Source organism: Lepus europaeus, chromosome 1 (assembly GCF_033115175.1).
Source record: "Lepus europaeus isolate LE1 chromosome 1, mLepTim1.pri, whole genome shotgun sequence".
NCBI lineage: Eukaryota > Metazoa > Chordata > Mammalia > Lagomorpha > Leporidae > Lepus > Lepus europaeus.
Genome location: NC_084827.1, coordinates 94,735,573 through 94,753,800, shown reverse-complemented (window position 1 = coordinate 94,753,800; position 18,228 = coordinate 94,735,573). Strand labels below are relative to the sequence as shown.

Below are 18,228 nucleotides of genomic sequence, written 5' to 3'. Positions count from 1 at the left end.
CATTATATGAATGAAAAACTACTAGTAGTCTTAATTTTATTTTTTTTTTATCATATTCACTTTGTCAAAATCATTTGCTATTGAACGGTTAACTTATCAGGATATATTCTGGGACAAAAAGTATCCACAAAATCCATCTCACTACTGCAACCTATAAATACAATTATTCCATGCTAATCCCAAATTAACCCCTCTTTCCTAAACCTTCAGTAGAGCACTGCACTACAGTGACAGTTCCACAGCCTGGACCTCAAAACATTACATAAACTGGTTATAAACCACTTCCATTTAGACTCCTCTCATCATTTCCTTAAGGGAACAATGAGGTCTCACCACCTACAGTGCTCACACCATGCCCCTACCTGCAAGCCACTCCTCCAAGTTTCATTCACTGTTGTTTCCTACCTAAACCACATCCCATGAATTCACTCTAGGATCTGTTCAATCCAGCCACTGGATTTCTCTATCAATAGTTTTGGTTTGAATCACTTGACATTTAACAGACATGTTTTCTCAAATTGTAGATAAAAACACTGCAACTTAGTAGAAAGAAGAAGACTTTGATAATAAATCCTAGCTGTGCCACTTACTACCTACGATATAACTTCCTCATCTGTAAAATGGGTTAAAAATATTTGAATTTCTCCCAAAGATATCATGAAGATATAATAAATGGTAAAAGTCCCTTATCAGCCATAAATCATACACAACTATTTAATACATCTTTCTGTATCTTCAACATATGACAAGGCACCATTCACAAATTAAGTACACAAGAGATCTTAGCTATGAACGGACTGTAGACCATGGCTGTAAAAATTTGCTGAGTCACCTTCAGTGTCTTACCTCTTTACTGAATATTCACAATTGTGTCAATGAACAACTCTTAATTTAATCTCACAACACATGATGCAAGTCCTAGAATCTATTTTCTCCTCAATCAGAATCCATAACACAATGGCAAGATGTCTTGTTTTCCCATTCCACATCGTCTCTCTCAGTTAGCTGATCCTTCGAGAAATAATCCAATAAAGAGATGCAACAAGCTGGGGCTGGCACTGTGGTGCAGCGGGTTAACACCCTGGCCTGAAGTGCCAGCATCCCATTTGGGTGCCGGTTCTAGTCCCGGCTGCTACTCTTCCGATCCATCTCTCTGCTATGGCCTGGGAAAGTAGTAGAGGATGGCCCAAGTCCTTGGGCCACTGCACCCACGTGAGAGACTTGGAGGAAGCTCCTAGCTCCTGGCTTCAGATCGGCACAGCTCCGGCCATTGCGGCCAACTGGGGAGTAAACCAGAGGATGGAAGACCTCTCTCTCTCTGCCTCTCCTCTCTATGTGAGTCTCTGACTTTCAAGTAAATAAAATAAATCTTAAAAAAAAAAAAAAAAAAGATGGGACAAGTGAAGTCAATCTTTCTCTAGCAGGAATTACTTGACAAACTGCTAGGACGGTGTGTACACAAGCTATCACTAAAGGTTGTCACCATTTTCACTTGTAGAGCCATTATAAAATTCCAAATCGTAAAGCTGGATTATAAATTCTTAACCCAAGTACATTTTTATCAAAGTGTATTTTTCCCTTTTAATAACTTTCACTACGCAAAAAAAGAACTACAAAACTGATACGCAACAACCAAACCCATCCCCAGTTATTTCTGATTGCGAATGTGATAAAAGAAATCCAAAAAATTATAGCTACAGATTATTTCTGGAAAATCTGCCAAATTTAGAAAGTCTATTTTACAGAAGGTTGTCACATTTTCTGCAATTTCAAATCTTCAGATCAACTTTCTACCAGGTTAAGGAGTGTCTTCGACATTTCTTCTTCCTCAGAAATACAGAAATACCATGTGTGTGTTTTATACAATGACTGTCTCCTTACCATTCCTTTTTCTTCTACTCCCTTAACAATGTCTTCTCTCCTTCTAAATTAGGTGTTAATGAAAATTTTAATCAGCATTTGCCACATCACGGGGTGAGCAGAGGGAAGTTAAGCTTTGACAATACCATTTAAAATTTTTTTTTATCTTTTTAGCTTTTTCCCATTTGAAAAATCAAGTTCTGTGCTAATAGTGGGTCAAATTCTTCAGTACACTTCCAGAGGGAAAATTTAGAAGAAATGAAACAAGAAAGATGTGCAGAATGAAATGCAGTCACAACAACTCTTAATGATGAAAGCTATAAAATCACAGTTGTTACATAAATGAGGGGAAGGAGAAGGAAGAAAACAGGAGATCAGGATCTTGTCAGAAACCACACTCCTAATACACATAAGCTGAAACAAAGGACAAAACCAAGTTCAACCTTCTTCTTGTGAATCCAAATAAAAATTTCAGCCTTGAATTTCTAACTATGGAATCCCAGCACCTTTTGTATGTGACATGTGTAACTGTTAAAGAAAAGAGTTTGGGTAGTATCTCCCCCTGACAAGGAGAACTGATAGTAAAATACTAATTGTTGAAATAAAACAGCTTGAAAAAGCCTTATCCTCCTAAAATAACACTTGGTTTATAAGCAAAATGGAATAGAGTCCTATATCCTTAAATAGGATGACTGTTCCAAAGTTAGGAAAATACTGCTGTGAACACAAAGCATTAACTGCAATAGTCAACAAGCCACCGAATCCATCAGCTCCCGAAGTGGAGAAGGAGCTGCAGGAACCAGGTGACATTCTGGAGAGCAAGGCCTACAGCACCTCATTAGCAAAACGCAGGCTGGACTATGTGACCTTGACGTTCCCACTGAGTTCTGATTTTTCCATCTCCCCTCATAGGTCTGTTTCCCTTCTAATCAATCATACACGCTTCTCTTTCCTTTATTTGACCACCAAGTCAATTTTTGAATCTTCTCCTAGTTGGCCTTTGCACTGCATAGTAGCAAAGTGACACACGCTGAGATTCAAGCATTAGCCACCTCAGTAACCCCTTCCTCCAACCGACATCTAATGCAGGCAGTAGACCATGAAAAGCTGGGTTGCCACAGGTCATTTCCCATTCCACTGTTGAGAAAAGCCAACCGAAAGCTCTTTCTAATGTAGCCCTCGCTACTCTAGTCACTGGCACCTATTGCAAAGATTTTATATCAGTAATAGGATAAAAACAAAAATTTCGAAAGTGTACCCATAATCTACGTCTGCAAAAATAGTCACTATGGGGACCGGTGTTGTGGCACAGTGAGTTAAGCTACTGCTTTGTAATGCTAGCATCCCATATTATACTGTAGGTTCTAGTACTGGCTGCTGCACTTCCTAATCCAACTTCTGGCTAATGTGCTTAGGAAAGCAGTGGAAGAGGGCCCAAGTATTTGAGCCCCTGACGCCATGTGGAAACCAGGATGGAGATCCTGGCTCCTAGCTGCTGCAGCCACTTGGAGAGTGAACCATCAGATGATAGATACATGTCTCTCTTCCTCTCTCTCTAGCTCTTTCTACTAGCTAACAATCTTTTAAAACACAATCAGTATTTTCATTACTAAACATTCCTTTCAATGTCTTCCCATGTGCAAGTAGGTAACACTAAAATCATAAATACACAGCTTTTTATCCTCTTCTTGTCACATAATCAGCAAACAGTTTTGCACATCTCTAAAACAGCCATATTTTCTAACATTGGTGACATATTCCAGGATACTGACCGGGGTCTGCACTAGCTCATTTGGAACCTGTGTGACCATCTCCTGTGAAGGATCAGCCAAAGCCCCTGCTGTGGCTTGGGGGCAGAAGTCCCCCCTCTAGGCAGGAGACAATCCCTATAATGACAAGTGGACCTGCAGGACTCAGGCCACCTGCATTCAGATCCTGCCTCCTTCACCTCCTCTTTGGTAACAGGACCCAGTGTCCTCCAAGGGTAATGACAGCAGCTACCTCACAGAAGCACTGTGAGAAGGAAACCCCAAATGGCTCTTATTTTATTTTTTTGACAGGCAGAGTTAGACAGTGAGAGAGACACAAAAAGAAAGGTCTTCCTTCCGTTGGTTCACCCCCCAAATGGCCGCTACGGCCAGCACTGCACCGATCCGAAGCCAGGAGCCAGGTGCTTCCTCCTGGTCTCCCATGCAGGTGCAGAGCCCAAGCACTTGGGCCATCTCCACTGCCCTCCCAGGCCACAGCAGAGAGCTGGCCTGGAAGAGGGGCAACCGGGACAGGACCGGTGACCCAACTGGGACTAGAACCTGGTGTGCCGGTGCCGCAGGCGGAGGATTAGCCTAGTGAGCCGCAGCGCCGGCCCCAAATGGCTCTTAGCACAGAAACTGGCCCACAATGGACCTTCAATGAAAGTTTCCCTCCCCAACAAAAATTATATCAATGCTCTCTGTGTCTTTGTGTCACTTAAAAATGCTTTTTAAAATTGCTCCTATGGGGCTGGCATTGCGGTGCAGTGGATTAAGCTTCCACTTCCCATGCTCGCATCTCACATGGGAGTGCTGGTTCAGTCCTGGCTGCCCACCTCTGAACCAGCTCCCTGCTAATGCACTGTAAGGCAGCAGAAGATGGCTTAAGTGCTTTGGGCCCACCACCCATGTGGGAGACCAGGATGGAGTTCCAGATTCCCAGCTTGAGAGTAAACCAGCAGATGGACGATCTCTTGCCCTCTCTTTCTGCCACTTTGTTTTTCTAAGTGAACACAAACATACACAATTTTTTTTTTTGATGACTCCTATGGAAAACAGCACCAGGAATGGATCCCTGTACTAAAATGTATGAACAAGGATATAAACTCATCTCTTCACGTAAATTCACTACACATACAGATGGCAAAGAGTCACATGATGACTATGCACACAACAGGGTTCCATGAAAATAACAGCCTTAGCAAAACCAGTAAAATGCTTATTCTAGGGGAGTCCAGAAAGAATAGCAGAAGGTGGGCATTGCGGTAGCGGTGGAGATGTCACTTGGGATGCTAACATTCCCTATGGAGTGCCTGGGCCTGAGTCCTAGCTTCGCTCTGGATTCAAGCTTCTTGCTAATGTGCATCCTGGGAGGCAGCAGGTCATGGCTCAAATACTTGGGTTTTTGCTACCCATGTGGGAGACCTGGATTGCGTTCCCAGTTCCCAGACCCAGAGGTTACAGACATCTGGGGAGCGGGCCAACAGATGGAAGATCTTTGTCTCCTGTTCTCTGTCTGTCCAATCAATAAAAATAAGCAAATCTTAAAAAGTGTCATTAATAGTAACTAATATGGGAGCAGGCACTGTGGCACAGTGGGTTAAGCCACCACCTGTAATGCTGGCATCCCATATGGTGCCAGGTCAAGTCCTAGCTGCTCCACTTTCAACCCAGCTCCCTGCTGATGTACCTGGGAAAGCAGCAGAACATGGCCCAAGTACTTGGTACCCTGATACCCATTTGTGAGACCCACATGACACTCATGGCTCCTGCCTTCAGCCTGGCCCAGCCCCAGGTGTTGTGGCCATCCAATGGAGTGAGCCAGCCAATGGAGTCCCCCCCCCCCCAACCCTGACTTTCAAATAAATACATCTTAATATAAATAGATGTAAAATAATATTAAGTACATTAATCAATATATTAAAAGCAATGTGGATATTCTTCACACCAGTGAGAAGGGCTGGACTGAAGACCACCAGGACTTTTTCAGCTTCAGACATCTCTGACCTACTCTCTTCAAGGTGCAGCCCTCACTTCCATCACATCACACGCCCTCTGTCCTTGGAAGGACACACTTTCCCCTCTTCCCTGGCCATGCCTGATCTTTGGTAAAAAGTTTCATTCATTTCACAGCCTTTCCATTCACCTCCACCTGGAGCAACCTTTCTTCAACTTAAGGATCAATTTTTTTTTCAACTTTTATTTAATAAATATAGATTTTGAAAGTACAACTTTTGAATTATAGTGGCTTTTCCCTCCATAATCTCCCACTCCCTCTCCCATCCCATTCTTCATCATGATTCATTTTCAATTATCTTTATATACAGAAGATCAACTTAGTATATACTAAGGAAAGATTTCAACAGACTGCATCCACAAAGACACACAAAGTATAGAGTACTGTTTGGGTAGTAGTTTTACCATTAATTCGCATAGTACAACATATTAAGGGCAGAGGTCCTACATGGAGAGTAGGAGCAAAGTGACTCCTGTTGTTGATTTAACAACTGACACTCTTATTTATGATGTCAGTAATCACCCAAGGCTCTTGTCATGAGCTGCCAAGGCTATGGAAGCCTCTTGAGTTCACCACCTCCGATCTTATTTAGAAAAGGCCATATTCAAAGTGGGGAAGTTCTCTCCTCCCTTCAGAGAAAGGTACTGCCTTCTTTGATGGCATGTTCTTTCCACTGGGATCTCACTCACAGAGATCTTTCATTTAGGTCATTTTTTTTTTTTTTTGCCACAATGTCTTGGCTTTCCATGCCTGAGAAACTCTCATGGGCTTTTTAGCCAGATCCAAATGCCTTAAGGGCTGATTCTGAGGCCAGAGTGCTATTTAGGGCATTTGCCATTCTATGAGTCTGCTGTGTACCCCGTTTCCCATGTTGGATCATTCTCTCCTTTTTAATTCTATCAATTATTATTTGCAGACACTGGTCTTATTTATGTAATCCTTTTGACATTTAATCCTATCTTTTTGATCAATTATGAATTGAAACTGATCACTTTGACTAGCGAGACAGCATTGGTACATGCCACCTTGATGGGATTGAATTGGAATCCCCTGGCATGTTTCTAGCTTTACCATTAGGGTCTGAGTGAGCATGTGCCAAACTATACATCTCTTCCCTCTCTTATTCCCATTCTTATATTTAACAGGGATCACTTTTCAGTTAAATTTAAATGACTAAGAATAATTGTATGTTAAATACAGAGTTCAACCAATGGTATTAAGTAGAACAAAAAAATACTAAAAGGAATAAAATAGTAAGTTGCTCCTTGATAGTCAGGACAAGGGCTGATCAAGACATTGTTTCTCATAGTGTCCATTTCACTTCAACAGGTTTCTTTTTTGGTGCTCGGTTAGTTGTCATCGATCAGGGAGAACATATGATATTTGACCCTTTGGGACTGGCTTATTTCACACAGCAAGATGCTTTCCGTATTCCTCCATTTTGTTGCAAATGACCGGATTTCATTGTTTTTTTTTTTTTTTTTTTTTTTTTTTTTTTTTTTTTACTGCTGTATAGTATTCTATAGAGTACATATCCCATAATTTCTTTATCTAGTCTACTGTTGATGGGCATTTAGGTTGATTCCAGGACTTAGCTATTGTGAATTGAGTTGCAATAAACATTGAGGTGCAGACAGCTCTTTTATTTGCCCATTTAATTTCCTTTGGGTAAATTCCAAGGAGTGGGTTGTATGGTAGGGTTATATTCAGGTTTCTGAGGAATCTCCAAACTGACTTGCATAGTGGTCTTACCAGTTTGTATTCCCACCAACAGTGGATTAGTGTCCCTTTTTCCCTACATCCTTGCCAGCATCTGTTGTTGGTAGATTTCTGTATGTAAGCCATTCTGACCGGGGTGAGGTGAAACCTCATTGTGGTTTTGATTTGCATTTCCCTGATGGCTAGTGTTGAGGATCAACTCTTGTTGGCAGCCAAAGTCCCCTCTGGAAGGCCCTAAATTAGTACTCTGCCCCTTCTTTAAAAACCTGGGTGCCGGTGCCGTGACTCACTAGGCTAATCCTCTGCCCGTGGCGCCGGCACCCCGGGTTCTGTTCCCAGTTGGGGCGCCAGATTCTGTCCCAGTTGCTCCTCTTCCAGTCCAGCTCTCTGCTGTGGCCCGGGAAGGTAGTGGAGGATGGCCAAGTGCTTGGGCCCTGCACCCGCATGGGAGACCAGGAGGAAGCACCTGGCTCCTGGCTTCAGATCAGCACAGTACACTGGCCATAGCAGCCACTTGAGGGGTGAACCAACGGAAAAAGGAAGACCTTTCTGTCTCTCACTGTCTAACTCTGCCTTTAAAAAAAAAAAAAAAAAGAATTGTATCCAAAAGCCTTGTATTTTAGAACAGCATAGTTTTTCCTATGTAGTGAACCCCCCTATGTAAAGTGTTTGAAATTTCTTCTTTCCAGTTTAATTCTTTTTGTCAAGTGTTACTGGATAAGATTACTCTATCTCTGTTATTGTCTGGCGATTAGGAAGAGGGAATTAACGTCTGCATTTGCACACAGAAGACACAAATTCAACAAAGCTTCCAAAATAAATCACCTTCGCAAAACAAGAGCTAATATCCTTCTTCCTCTTTAAAAAACCATAATGTTAGTAAAAACGCAATATGCCTGAGAGGTTCCAATTGTGAAAATGAAGAATCACAATATGGTAACAGAGTATACCAAAGTCTGAAAGGCAGTGGACTTCATCCCAGTGCAGCGTGTTGGTACCAAGCCATGAAGTTACGCTATTATAACGTGGAGAACGGTCGTAGCACTGCCACTGCACACCCTGGGCTTACTCGGGTGTCATTTTCACCCATGACTTAGGAGATTTTCCGGTTGGAAGCCTCATCACCAGCGTGCAAACTGAAGCTGCTCCAGAGGCAGTGGGAGAGGAACAGCTCTGGTGGCTGTGAACTGAAGCGACAGGGCAGATAGACCAGTCTAGTGGCAGTGTAAGAGATGGACAGAACCACAACAGGAGGAGACAGCAGGATGAGCGAGGACACAGCAGAGGAGACGGTCAGAAGCAAGATGGCAGAATGCAACAGGACCGCAGGAAGCCAAAAAGTGAAAGTTGCATAGGGAATAGAAAAACAAAGAGGTGAAGGACAAAGAAAAGGAAAAAAGGTAAATAATCTTCGGGTACATGACAGCAGCAGGAGCCCCATGCCTGTACTTTGACTGCTGTTTTGGTTAAGTCACAGATGCTAGCCAATGACCAAATACAGGATAGGAATCCAGGCACAAATCCATGAGCCACAAGAGCTGGAAAGTCATCGCCACACATTTTTTCAGAACACGCAAATCTGAGTCTCAAGCCAGTGAGCAGCATGCAAGTTACTGCCATGTTGACTCTGAGTTACTAGAAACCGTGACGTGCAGTCAAGGAAATTCACGTGTCATGGCTGAGCCTGGAACCGTGTCAACACGAAACAGAAGAATGCGATGCTGGTTTCGTGGCTGCAGAGCACACCTGCCACCCAGACACGTCCCGTGGTCGCTATGTTTCTCTGTATAGCACTTCTACCCTGGCCCTCTCCATACACTGGTCTGTCTTTTCTATTTAAAATGAATTCTGGCAGGACCTCCTCTGAGTTGGCTGTGAGGCAGATCAAGTTGGCTTTCGATGTCCCTGTACCTCACCTTCCGGTCCTGTACCTCACATTCCTTCTTGGACCTAGTATGCGTCCCTGTTTTCCTGATTCTTCCATTCTACTGAAAGCAATGTGCTCTCAAGGAACAATCTTCAATCATTTTTAACAGGAGACATAACAAATTATCAATGAGAAAAAGGAAATTTTGTTAAGGTACCAGCTGGTTAATAAAAGCTTCTAACTAAGGAATGACGGGACACCAAATTAAAATATACTTTATAAATTAAATTCCGTGAACATATTTTAAACTGGTGGTGAAAATTTCCAATCAAGGGCCAAGGTGATCAAGGAACTCTTCAGAATTAAAAGAATTAATTACAGGAATTCTTTATTTAACTTTCGAATCAGCCCATGCATCCCCTGCCCACACGTGAAGTTGATGCAGACTAGCAGGTGGTATAGTCCTTGGCCTGTGGCAAATTCCAGAAGGCGAACTGAAACAAAGCTCCTTATTATTATTAAATCAATTCATTCTAACCCATTCACATTTCTGGAATTTCCAACCAAGGAAAATCTGAATGGGTTATTAGAGGTGTCATATTCAAATGTTAAATCCTTTAGCAGAAGTGAACTTGGCTATGGAGAACTTTTGTTAACTTCCCATGATCAAAACCTGAGGCCAAAGGCATCCAAATGCACAAGGTTTGGAAACAAATCACCAACTGCACTCTGATGTAAAGACTCTAGTACGATGACCCTAGCACCCACGGTGGTGCTAGGTGACCGTCACACTTAAGCAAATAGTGTACCCTTGCCAGATGTCTAGAATAAGTGACAGAAGCTTTCTGAGCTACAAGAATAGCAAGATTTGGAAATAATGATCTTATTAATAAAATTTTACACTGAACTCCTGGGCCATACAAATTTATGAACTTGCTCTATATCAGGGTTAGGGGAGTTTTTTCCTACGAAGAACCATTCAGATATTTTTCTTTTTTTCTTAATTTTTTGCCAGGCAGAGTTAGACAGTGAGAGAGAGAGACACAGAGAGAGTTATAGACAGTGAGAGAGAGAGAGACACAGAGAAAGGTCTTCCTTCCTTGCTTCACTCCCCTAACAGCCTCTACGGCCAGCACTGCGCCAATCAGAAGCCAGAAGCCGGGTACTTCCTCCTGGTCTCCCATGTGGGTGCAGGGTCCCAAGCACTTGGGCCATCCTCCACTGCACTCCTGGCCACAGCAGAGAGCTAGACTGGAAGAGGAGCAACCGGCACTAGTACCCGGCGCCCCAACCGGGACTAGAACCCAGGGTGCCGGTGTTGCAGGTGGAGGATTAGCCAAGTGAGCCACGGCACCGGCCCATTCAGATATTTCTAACATCACTTGTGGGCCATGTAAAACAATCAAATTAAAAATTAGCCTGCTATAGATTTATTGCATTTCAAGTGCCATCTGTGGTTGCCTTGGCAGAGACAGGCCAAATGATTTCACAGGCCTTATACAGCCCGTGGGCCAGATGTTCCTGGCCCCTGCTCCAGAAGATAGCTCTATCTCACAGACAGGAGTTCTGGTTTACCCACCAATATACAATTAACTCTCAGTGCAGTGCCTGGCAAATCAGAGGCTCAAAAAATGTTTTCCAGTGAACACATGACTGTAGGTGTGAATGCATGAACAACTCAGCAATATCCGTGACTGGTATAGGCAGGTGATTACAGACTTCCCACAGCACAGAGGTGTCTCAGCCAAGGAGGATTACAGAAGGCAGGCCTACGAGGAAATGGGAGGTTGATGTGAAGGACTCCTAAGAAAAGGAGCACTACTGAAAGTTCTCTTGTTGATAAGAATGATCACTCCAGCAACTCTGCACCTGTGACAAGAGCACATGGCCCGAAACACACACCTGAGTGCCACTGGAGGAAGGCTACAGAGAGCGCCAAGGGGCTCTTCAGATGCTTGGATCTCAAAGAGCTGCTTCTGCCCAGAAAACAGGGCTTGTACCACAACGTCCTCATCTGCCTGCTTTCACAGATCTCTACCTACAAGCTTGTCCTACTCAATCACTTGCCAGAATGCTCTCACTTTCTGTGCTCAATCAAGACAAGGTGTCTTCCAGCAAGCTGTTGAAAGCTGTAAGTACTGCCCAAAGGGTCATGAGCTGCTAAAGCTGCTTTCACTTGGAATCATTGGAGATGGAGTGCTGGGTGGCAAGATACATGGATACCCTGTCCCGCATCACCAGAGGAAGCAGCGGACCTGCTGTCCCAATGCATCCTGCCAAAGTGGCCTTCTGGTTCAAGGAACTTACCGGAGTGCAGAATGCCTTCCAGAGCGGGACACGCTGTTGCCCACAGGCGATGGCAGGTTGCTCCCTCTGTGCAGGTCCTCGATGGACCTGCTCCAGGGCTTTGATTTGTCCACCGAACTCTCCACAGTACTCTCCACGCTCTCAAAGTCAAAACTACAATGAAACAGAAATGCCACCAGAGACTCAAAACTCCAGTTGCATACATACATGGATGTGTAACCTGCTATTCCTATAATACCTGGCACTCTAGTATGGAGAGTCTGCAAACAAAGGCAACACAAAATAATTTCTATGGACTCCATGTTAGCTTTGAAAATACAAAATGACAAATACTGGGCCTGACAAAATAATAACAATGAATGGTGAAAATTAAATAGCGATGAACTATTTGTGTTTTACTCCAAGGCTCGCTAACTTACCAAGGGCTAACACTGCTATGATGGAAAGGAAGATCAGATCCTACAGCTGTCTTCATTTTGCTTTAACAAGTCAATATGTTAGGCTTATACTAATTTATTCCTACCCATCAATTTTCAGTGAGCATTTTCTCTGGGCTTGTTGGCAAGGGTACTTTTCCAACCATATGTGATACATTACTAGCAAAGTTATGGAACTGCTTTGATTTTGGAATCTCTTCCCAATGTGGTGCTCTTTAAAGTGAGACTGTTGTTTCTCTGCTATTTTTTGAGGTTATTACTCATGTTAACCATGTTAGAATAACCAGCAAGTTACGCTGCTCATTCTTGTATAGTTCTAGTAACGTTTTTCAGACAGGCCTTTGTGTTCCATGGTTTTTTACCCTCACAAAGTCAGTAACTGCTCTCTCGAAAAACCAGCATATTGATTGTTCTCCTAGTTCCATCTAGCAACAGCTGACGAGAGGGAGAAGCAGCAGAAGGCAGCTGTCATTAACATCCTCTGAAAGATTTTTAGGAGATGTTGCAGGAGAAAAAAGCAGTAATTTGTGCTGGAAGTAATAATGCTTGCTTTTTATAAAAGGATGACTACCAGAATCAAATATTGGGTTAGAGTGGCCATCTAAAAACTAGGTGTCACTCTACCTACTGGACAGCACAGACTGACGTACCAAGTCAGTGGAGGGGTCTGATCACGGACAGCTTTGTATGTCTTTGCATGCAGGAAGCAATGCTGAACAGAAAAGAAGGAGAATGGGGGCAATGTCCTAAAAAACTGAAAACAAAGCCTCTAATTGAGATTGGACAAGCCAAGCTGGGGGTGGGGGGCATGGAGAGATGATGCAGGGCATTGCCATTGGCACCAGGTCCCTCTGTAGCCCTCATGTAATCCAGCTGTTCAGAGAGTAAGTTCCTCTCAGCTCAGCTCCACTCTCACACAGCAAACAAAGCCAATAGCCACCTGAGTGAATGCCTCTATTTTAAGGACCTGCTGCCTCACATACTACTGGATAGAAAATTGCTACATGCCAATGAACACTAAGCAAATTTTCAGCCCATTAGTTTTAAGAAAGACAACAATTTATGTACCTGCATATAACTTATTACCTAGTTAAAACCAACACTAAGAATGTTAAAAGAAATGTTAAATAATGTTAAAAGCAAAGAATGTTAAAAGAAAAAAAAGAACGGTGAAAAAAATAAACAATAATGGTACAAGATTAGGAAACAAATAAATCTGACTTCTGATCTTTTAATGGACACTGTATTATGCTACAGACTGTAAGACTTCCCTTATGGTAGCACAGCCATTCCCCGTTGGTTCTTTGTTAGGGTACATTTGGGAGAGCTGGTTCAAACAAGCGTTCCTGTCATGTGGGTAAAATCCCACTGCAGCAAATACGCAGCACGTCATTCATATCCATCAGTCCTAATGCTTCTTAGTCTTCCCTTAATTTCATCAGTCTTACCCCAGATTTTAAACTATACAACGTGGTAATATTCTGCATTGTCACATAATATGAAGCCTCAGAGAGATCAGCTATGAGAACTAGGATTACATTTCAGAGGACAATTTCTCAGGAAGATAAGCCCTTGTCTGTTGATTTTTCTTAGTTTCTTCCATCTAATGTATGAGGTATCAAAACCCATCCAGCCAGTTTCAGGGAACAATTCAGTTTCTGCATTTGTAAAGCAGGAACAATGATAGCTTCCTCTTCACAGACTGTCAGGGAAGTGACGGGATTACAGGATAACATCTGGGCAGGTCTTTAGACTGACTCCTGCAGTGATGCAATACAAAAGCCATGTTATCGCTTTTTTTTTATAAGAGTGAAATAAAAGAAAAACAACATCTGTGTTGCAACATTTTATAGTCCAAGTACAATATTATTGACTCAATCTGTGTATAAGAGTGTTATCTGGGGATATTATAACATTTTTTGATTAAAAGAGAAAAGGTGAGAGGGTCTCATTCAAATGCACACCTTCCAATCGTCTTGTAATATATTTCTGAAGGCAGGAAAATAGAACTTTTATGAAATAACAAAAACAAGGTTAAATAAGAACACCCTCCCCCAACCCCAGCCCTGGCTTTCCCATTTCTTTTTTGCTCCCTGTCAACTTGTGGCCAGGAAATCAAGCAAGGTGGCCACATACATCATCAATAGAAAAAGCCTCTGGTTTACCTCTTCTTCCTCCAATGCCACTGTGTTTGGTATGTATTTCTACAATATTTTCTATGCATTTACTAGGAAAACACACACACACACATGACATTATTTTCAAATCGAAAAGGGAGTTATTCTTCAGCACTGTCCTTTATTTACAACAATATGATAGAGCCCCAAGTCTGTGGAAGGGAAATGGGCATTTGGCCTAGCAGTTAAGATGCCCACAATCCCTATCAGAGTGCCTGGGTCTCGTTCCTGGGTCAGGCACCTGACTACAGATTCCTGCCAATGCAGGCCCTTGGAGGCAGCAGCTGCCAGCTGAAGTAATTAGGTTCCTGCCACCCACGTGGCAGACCTGGATTGAGTTCTATGTTCCAAGCTTTGGCAGGGTCCACCCCTGGTCATTGTAGTCATTTGGGAAATGAACTAGTGAATGAGAGGTTTCTCTGTCTTCTAAATAAATAAAGTACATGGAAAACGGAATTAAAAGATGAGTTTATTTTGTTGCAAAAAAACTGAAATACATTCATAGTTTTTTCATGAGATGCGTTTTCCGTGAACTTTTTAAAGCCTCTTTGTATGCATGGATTCCAAAAGATTTTTTTCACCAAAATAAACATTTTGAAGTACCCTCAGCTATCACACCTATCTCTTTCAGTGACTGTTAGAGTATCCTACCATCTAGATATACACACCTTAAGCCTTATTTTGAAAATAAAGGCTGCTCTAAGGGTGACTTCTACTCACTGGCTTTCTTTCTGCCTTAAAGGCATTTTTAATACCAAGTTTGTGACTTCATCTTAGCCTCCCAAACAGAGACAATCTCCCTTCAACGCCACTGCCTCTGCCTGGGGTGGGCCCCCCTCCGCTTGGTATGTAACTTTGTCGAGCGCCATCTTCTGTGATCACGTAAAACTCGAATGCAGGTGAGCCTAGCTTTACTTACGTTACTGCGTACTGTGCAAATGACAGATATTCCACCAGAACATCGAGACCTTTGTTTTCTTCATTCAGAAACTCTCGGACCCATCTGTTGAAGAAACAAAACAAAAATCACTGCCAAGGTTGATCGCGGGGTCTGTCGGGGAAAGGATACAGTCGGAATTTTGTTTTGGCACCAGAAACACTCACTGCCTGAAGGAAGATACAGGAGAAAGGCCTAGACTATTGCACACAGGGAAGGAGCTCTTGGTTACAGTAACTAAGAGAACTCCAACATTCCAGTGTGCCACAAGAAGGAGTAAAAAGTGTACATGTACCATCCTTGCACGGTCGTGATAAGGAGACAGGAGGGCCTGTAGGATCCCGTCTTTAAACAGGAACTTGCTAAATGGACTTTTCTACTACAACTGATAGCTTGCTTGGTTGAAGGACCCAAAGCTGCACGGGAACGAGGCAGACTGAGGACATGACAATGTAACCACTGAAATCCAGGCCTGATGCCAAGCCCACATTCCACTCCTTCTTGGCACACTGTGCCACAGAAACCACTAAACTATCCAGTAAGAGACCAGTGTTTATGGGTTTCTGGAAATTCAATAGAGATAATGATTTGCTTAATTTTTTCCATGAACACTAAAACCTTTTAAAAGGCAGCAGGCACCAAAGACCATCACACCAAGACCAACATGTGACAAATATCATGTTGTTTAAAAATTATTTTTAAATAAATTTAAGCTGCTAAAATCAATCAAAGATACATTTTAATTTGTATGACCTGAATCTGTGTATCATATGTTTTAAACTTGTTGGTAGAAAGAAACTAAAAACATTTTATATGGTTGTGCTTAAGTTTACTGGTTAAACAAACTACACCATGTTAGATATTTAAGACGTGTTTTCAAATACATGATTATTAAAATTTATAGAAGGCATTGGACCTTCCAGTAAATGTTTTATTAAGTTCTTATCTAAGGGTTGAAACGGTTTGCTAAGTATTCATGTAATATTGCTATCGTCAGCAAGTGATCTAGGACTTGCTCCCTCATTTCTCTATTCTAAGCCCAACTTGTTCTTTCACTTCTCTATTCTCTTCAAGGTAGGGAACTAATTCTATTATGAAGGCATCTGTAGGATGCACAATTTAATCTTTAGACCTTATAAGAGATGGCTAACATTTTTCTGTAATAGCATAGCCAAAATAAGAACTTAACTAATAATCTCATAGCTAGATTCACATCGCCATCAGCGAAGTATACAGTAAGTAAAAAAAAAAAAAACCTCCCTTTCAGACCAAAGGGAAAGAAAGTTTTAAAGTGAGAATATAATTTTCCTCATGGGCATTGTCTACCTTAGAAAAACTACTACAGAACATGCCTGTGACTATAGACTTGTAGTTCAGGCCACCAAAGATTAGAGATGGGACACGGGCACTCCCTTGACTTGCATCCTCTGGTCTGCTTTAACACAAACCAGGAGGAAAAGAAAGCTAGGCATCAGAAGCAATGGGTGGCAGGCCTATTAATGGCTGATCTCTACAGTGATCTGCCCTCAAGGAGACCCAACAGGCCAGTCCACTGCAGTGGCTTTCAATGTGGTAAGCCTGGGCTTCAGCAGAAGTCAGCTTGTGAAGAGCCCTGGCAGCTCTGCCAAGAGTTGGATCACTGGAAATGGACCTGCCCTGGAGTCGAAGGATGCCCAGGTCAGAGCCACAGATCTCATTGGCTCCAAGCTGAAAAGCCCTTCACTCAGCCCAACTTCCAAAGTGACCACTGCAGTAGAGGGGACAGCCAAGTAGGGTCAGCAACATTGCAGGCAGAACTGTAAATTTCTTGTTAGAGATGCCCCCTGCCTTTACCTGGCCAGCTCTCCTCCCAGGCCAGCCAAGTAATGAAAGTCAACAGAGTGCCTTCCCCTAGGAGGTTCACACCTCCCTTAGGATATACCCCATGTGAAGAGATAGATAGGTCTGGGCCTCTTAACTTACAAGGCCTAAAGCCCAACAGATTATTATCAAGCCCCTTCTATCAGGTTCTATTTGCCTCTCAATCAGTAAAATTACTTGTAGCTTAGACAGCACCTTTCTTAGCTCCTCTAATAATGACTCTGTCCTTTGTTCTAGACCCTGTCTAGTCCACTTGGGCCTCATTCCTTTGTAATCATAACCTCTACTCTACCACCAATGGCTCTACTCCCAACCTGTGTGTACTGATGGTCCTCTTCCCCACTTAATGCTGTATAATTGTTCAGACCTGGTTAAGGCCACTCTTAGGATCATTGGTTACTATCCTCACTCTGTCTTTTATGACCTTGTCTAAATATGATCAGAGTCGGGGAACTTGGAAGGCTTCCATAGCCTTGGCAACTCATGACGACAGCCTAGGGTGGTTACTGGCGCCATAAACTAGAGTGTCAATTTGTTGGGTCAATCACAGGAGCCACTGTGCGCTTGCTCCTGATGTGGGATCTCTGTCCTTAATGTACTGTACATTTTGATTCAGTGCTGTGACTAGTACTCAAACAGTATGTTTCGCTTTGTGTTTCTATGTGGGTGCAAACTGTTGAAGTATTTATACTAAATTGATCTTCTGTATATGAATAGAATTGAAGATGAATCTTGATGTGAGTGGAAGGGGAGAGGGAGCGGGGGAGGGGAGGGTTGCGGGTGGGAGGGAAATTATGGGAAGGGGAAGCCATTGTAATCCATAAGCTGTATACTGGAAATTTATATTCATTAAATAAAAGTTAAAAAAAAAAAAAAGAAACTGTCAAAAAAAAAAAAAAATCATGCCACCTTGCATTCAAGTAGTGCTAAAAACTTCAGAGATTGATTGCCCATTTTTATTTGTTCTTCAAAAGAACTCAAAGAGAGTAGAGAAGCAGAATCTGTAGGTGCTAGGGATAAATACCTTACACACTTTTTTATAGATTTCCTCCAGTGTATTCACCTCCAAAGAACATGTGGGCCAGAATGCACCCTCACTTGGTTTCCAACTCCAACTAATATAAAAGGAGGGTGGGTATTTGGCTCAGTGGTTAAGCCACAAGTCGGGACAGCAGTGTATCCCATCAGAGTGTCTGGGTTTGAGACTCAGCTCTGCTCCCAACTCCAGCTTTCTAATGCACACCCAGGGAAGTAGCAGTGATAGGTCAAAATCTTGGGTCTCTGCCACCTTCATGGGAG

The 18,228-nt window shown here is 42.6% G+C and overlaps 1 protein-coding gene across 5 annotated transcripts in view; it reads right to left on the bottom strand.

Moving 5' to 3' along the window:
- Window positions 1-18,228, bottom strand: part of FMNL2 (formin like 2) — a 353,117-nt gene that overhangs the window by 84,808 nt on the left and 250,081 nt on the right. For 4 of the 5 annotated variants that reach the window (XM_062186799.1, XM_062186780.1, XM_062186769.1 and 1 more), the window contains exons 5-6: window positions 15,052-15,135; window positions 11,519-11,671 (exon numbers count right to left, since the gene is read on the bottom strand). In XM_062186799.1, coding sequence (XP_062042783.1) covers window positions 11,519-11,671; window positions 15,052-15,135 — 237 coding nt within the window. The remainder of the gene's footprint in view (window positions 1-11,518; window positions 11,672-15,051; window positions 15,136-18,228) is intronic. The other variant, XM_062186790.1, reaches the window with a different exon arrangement.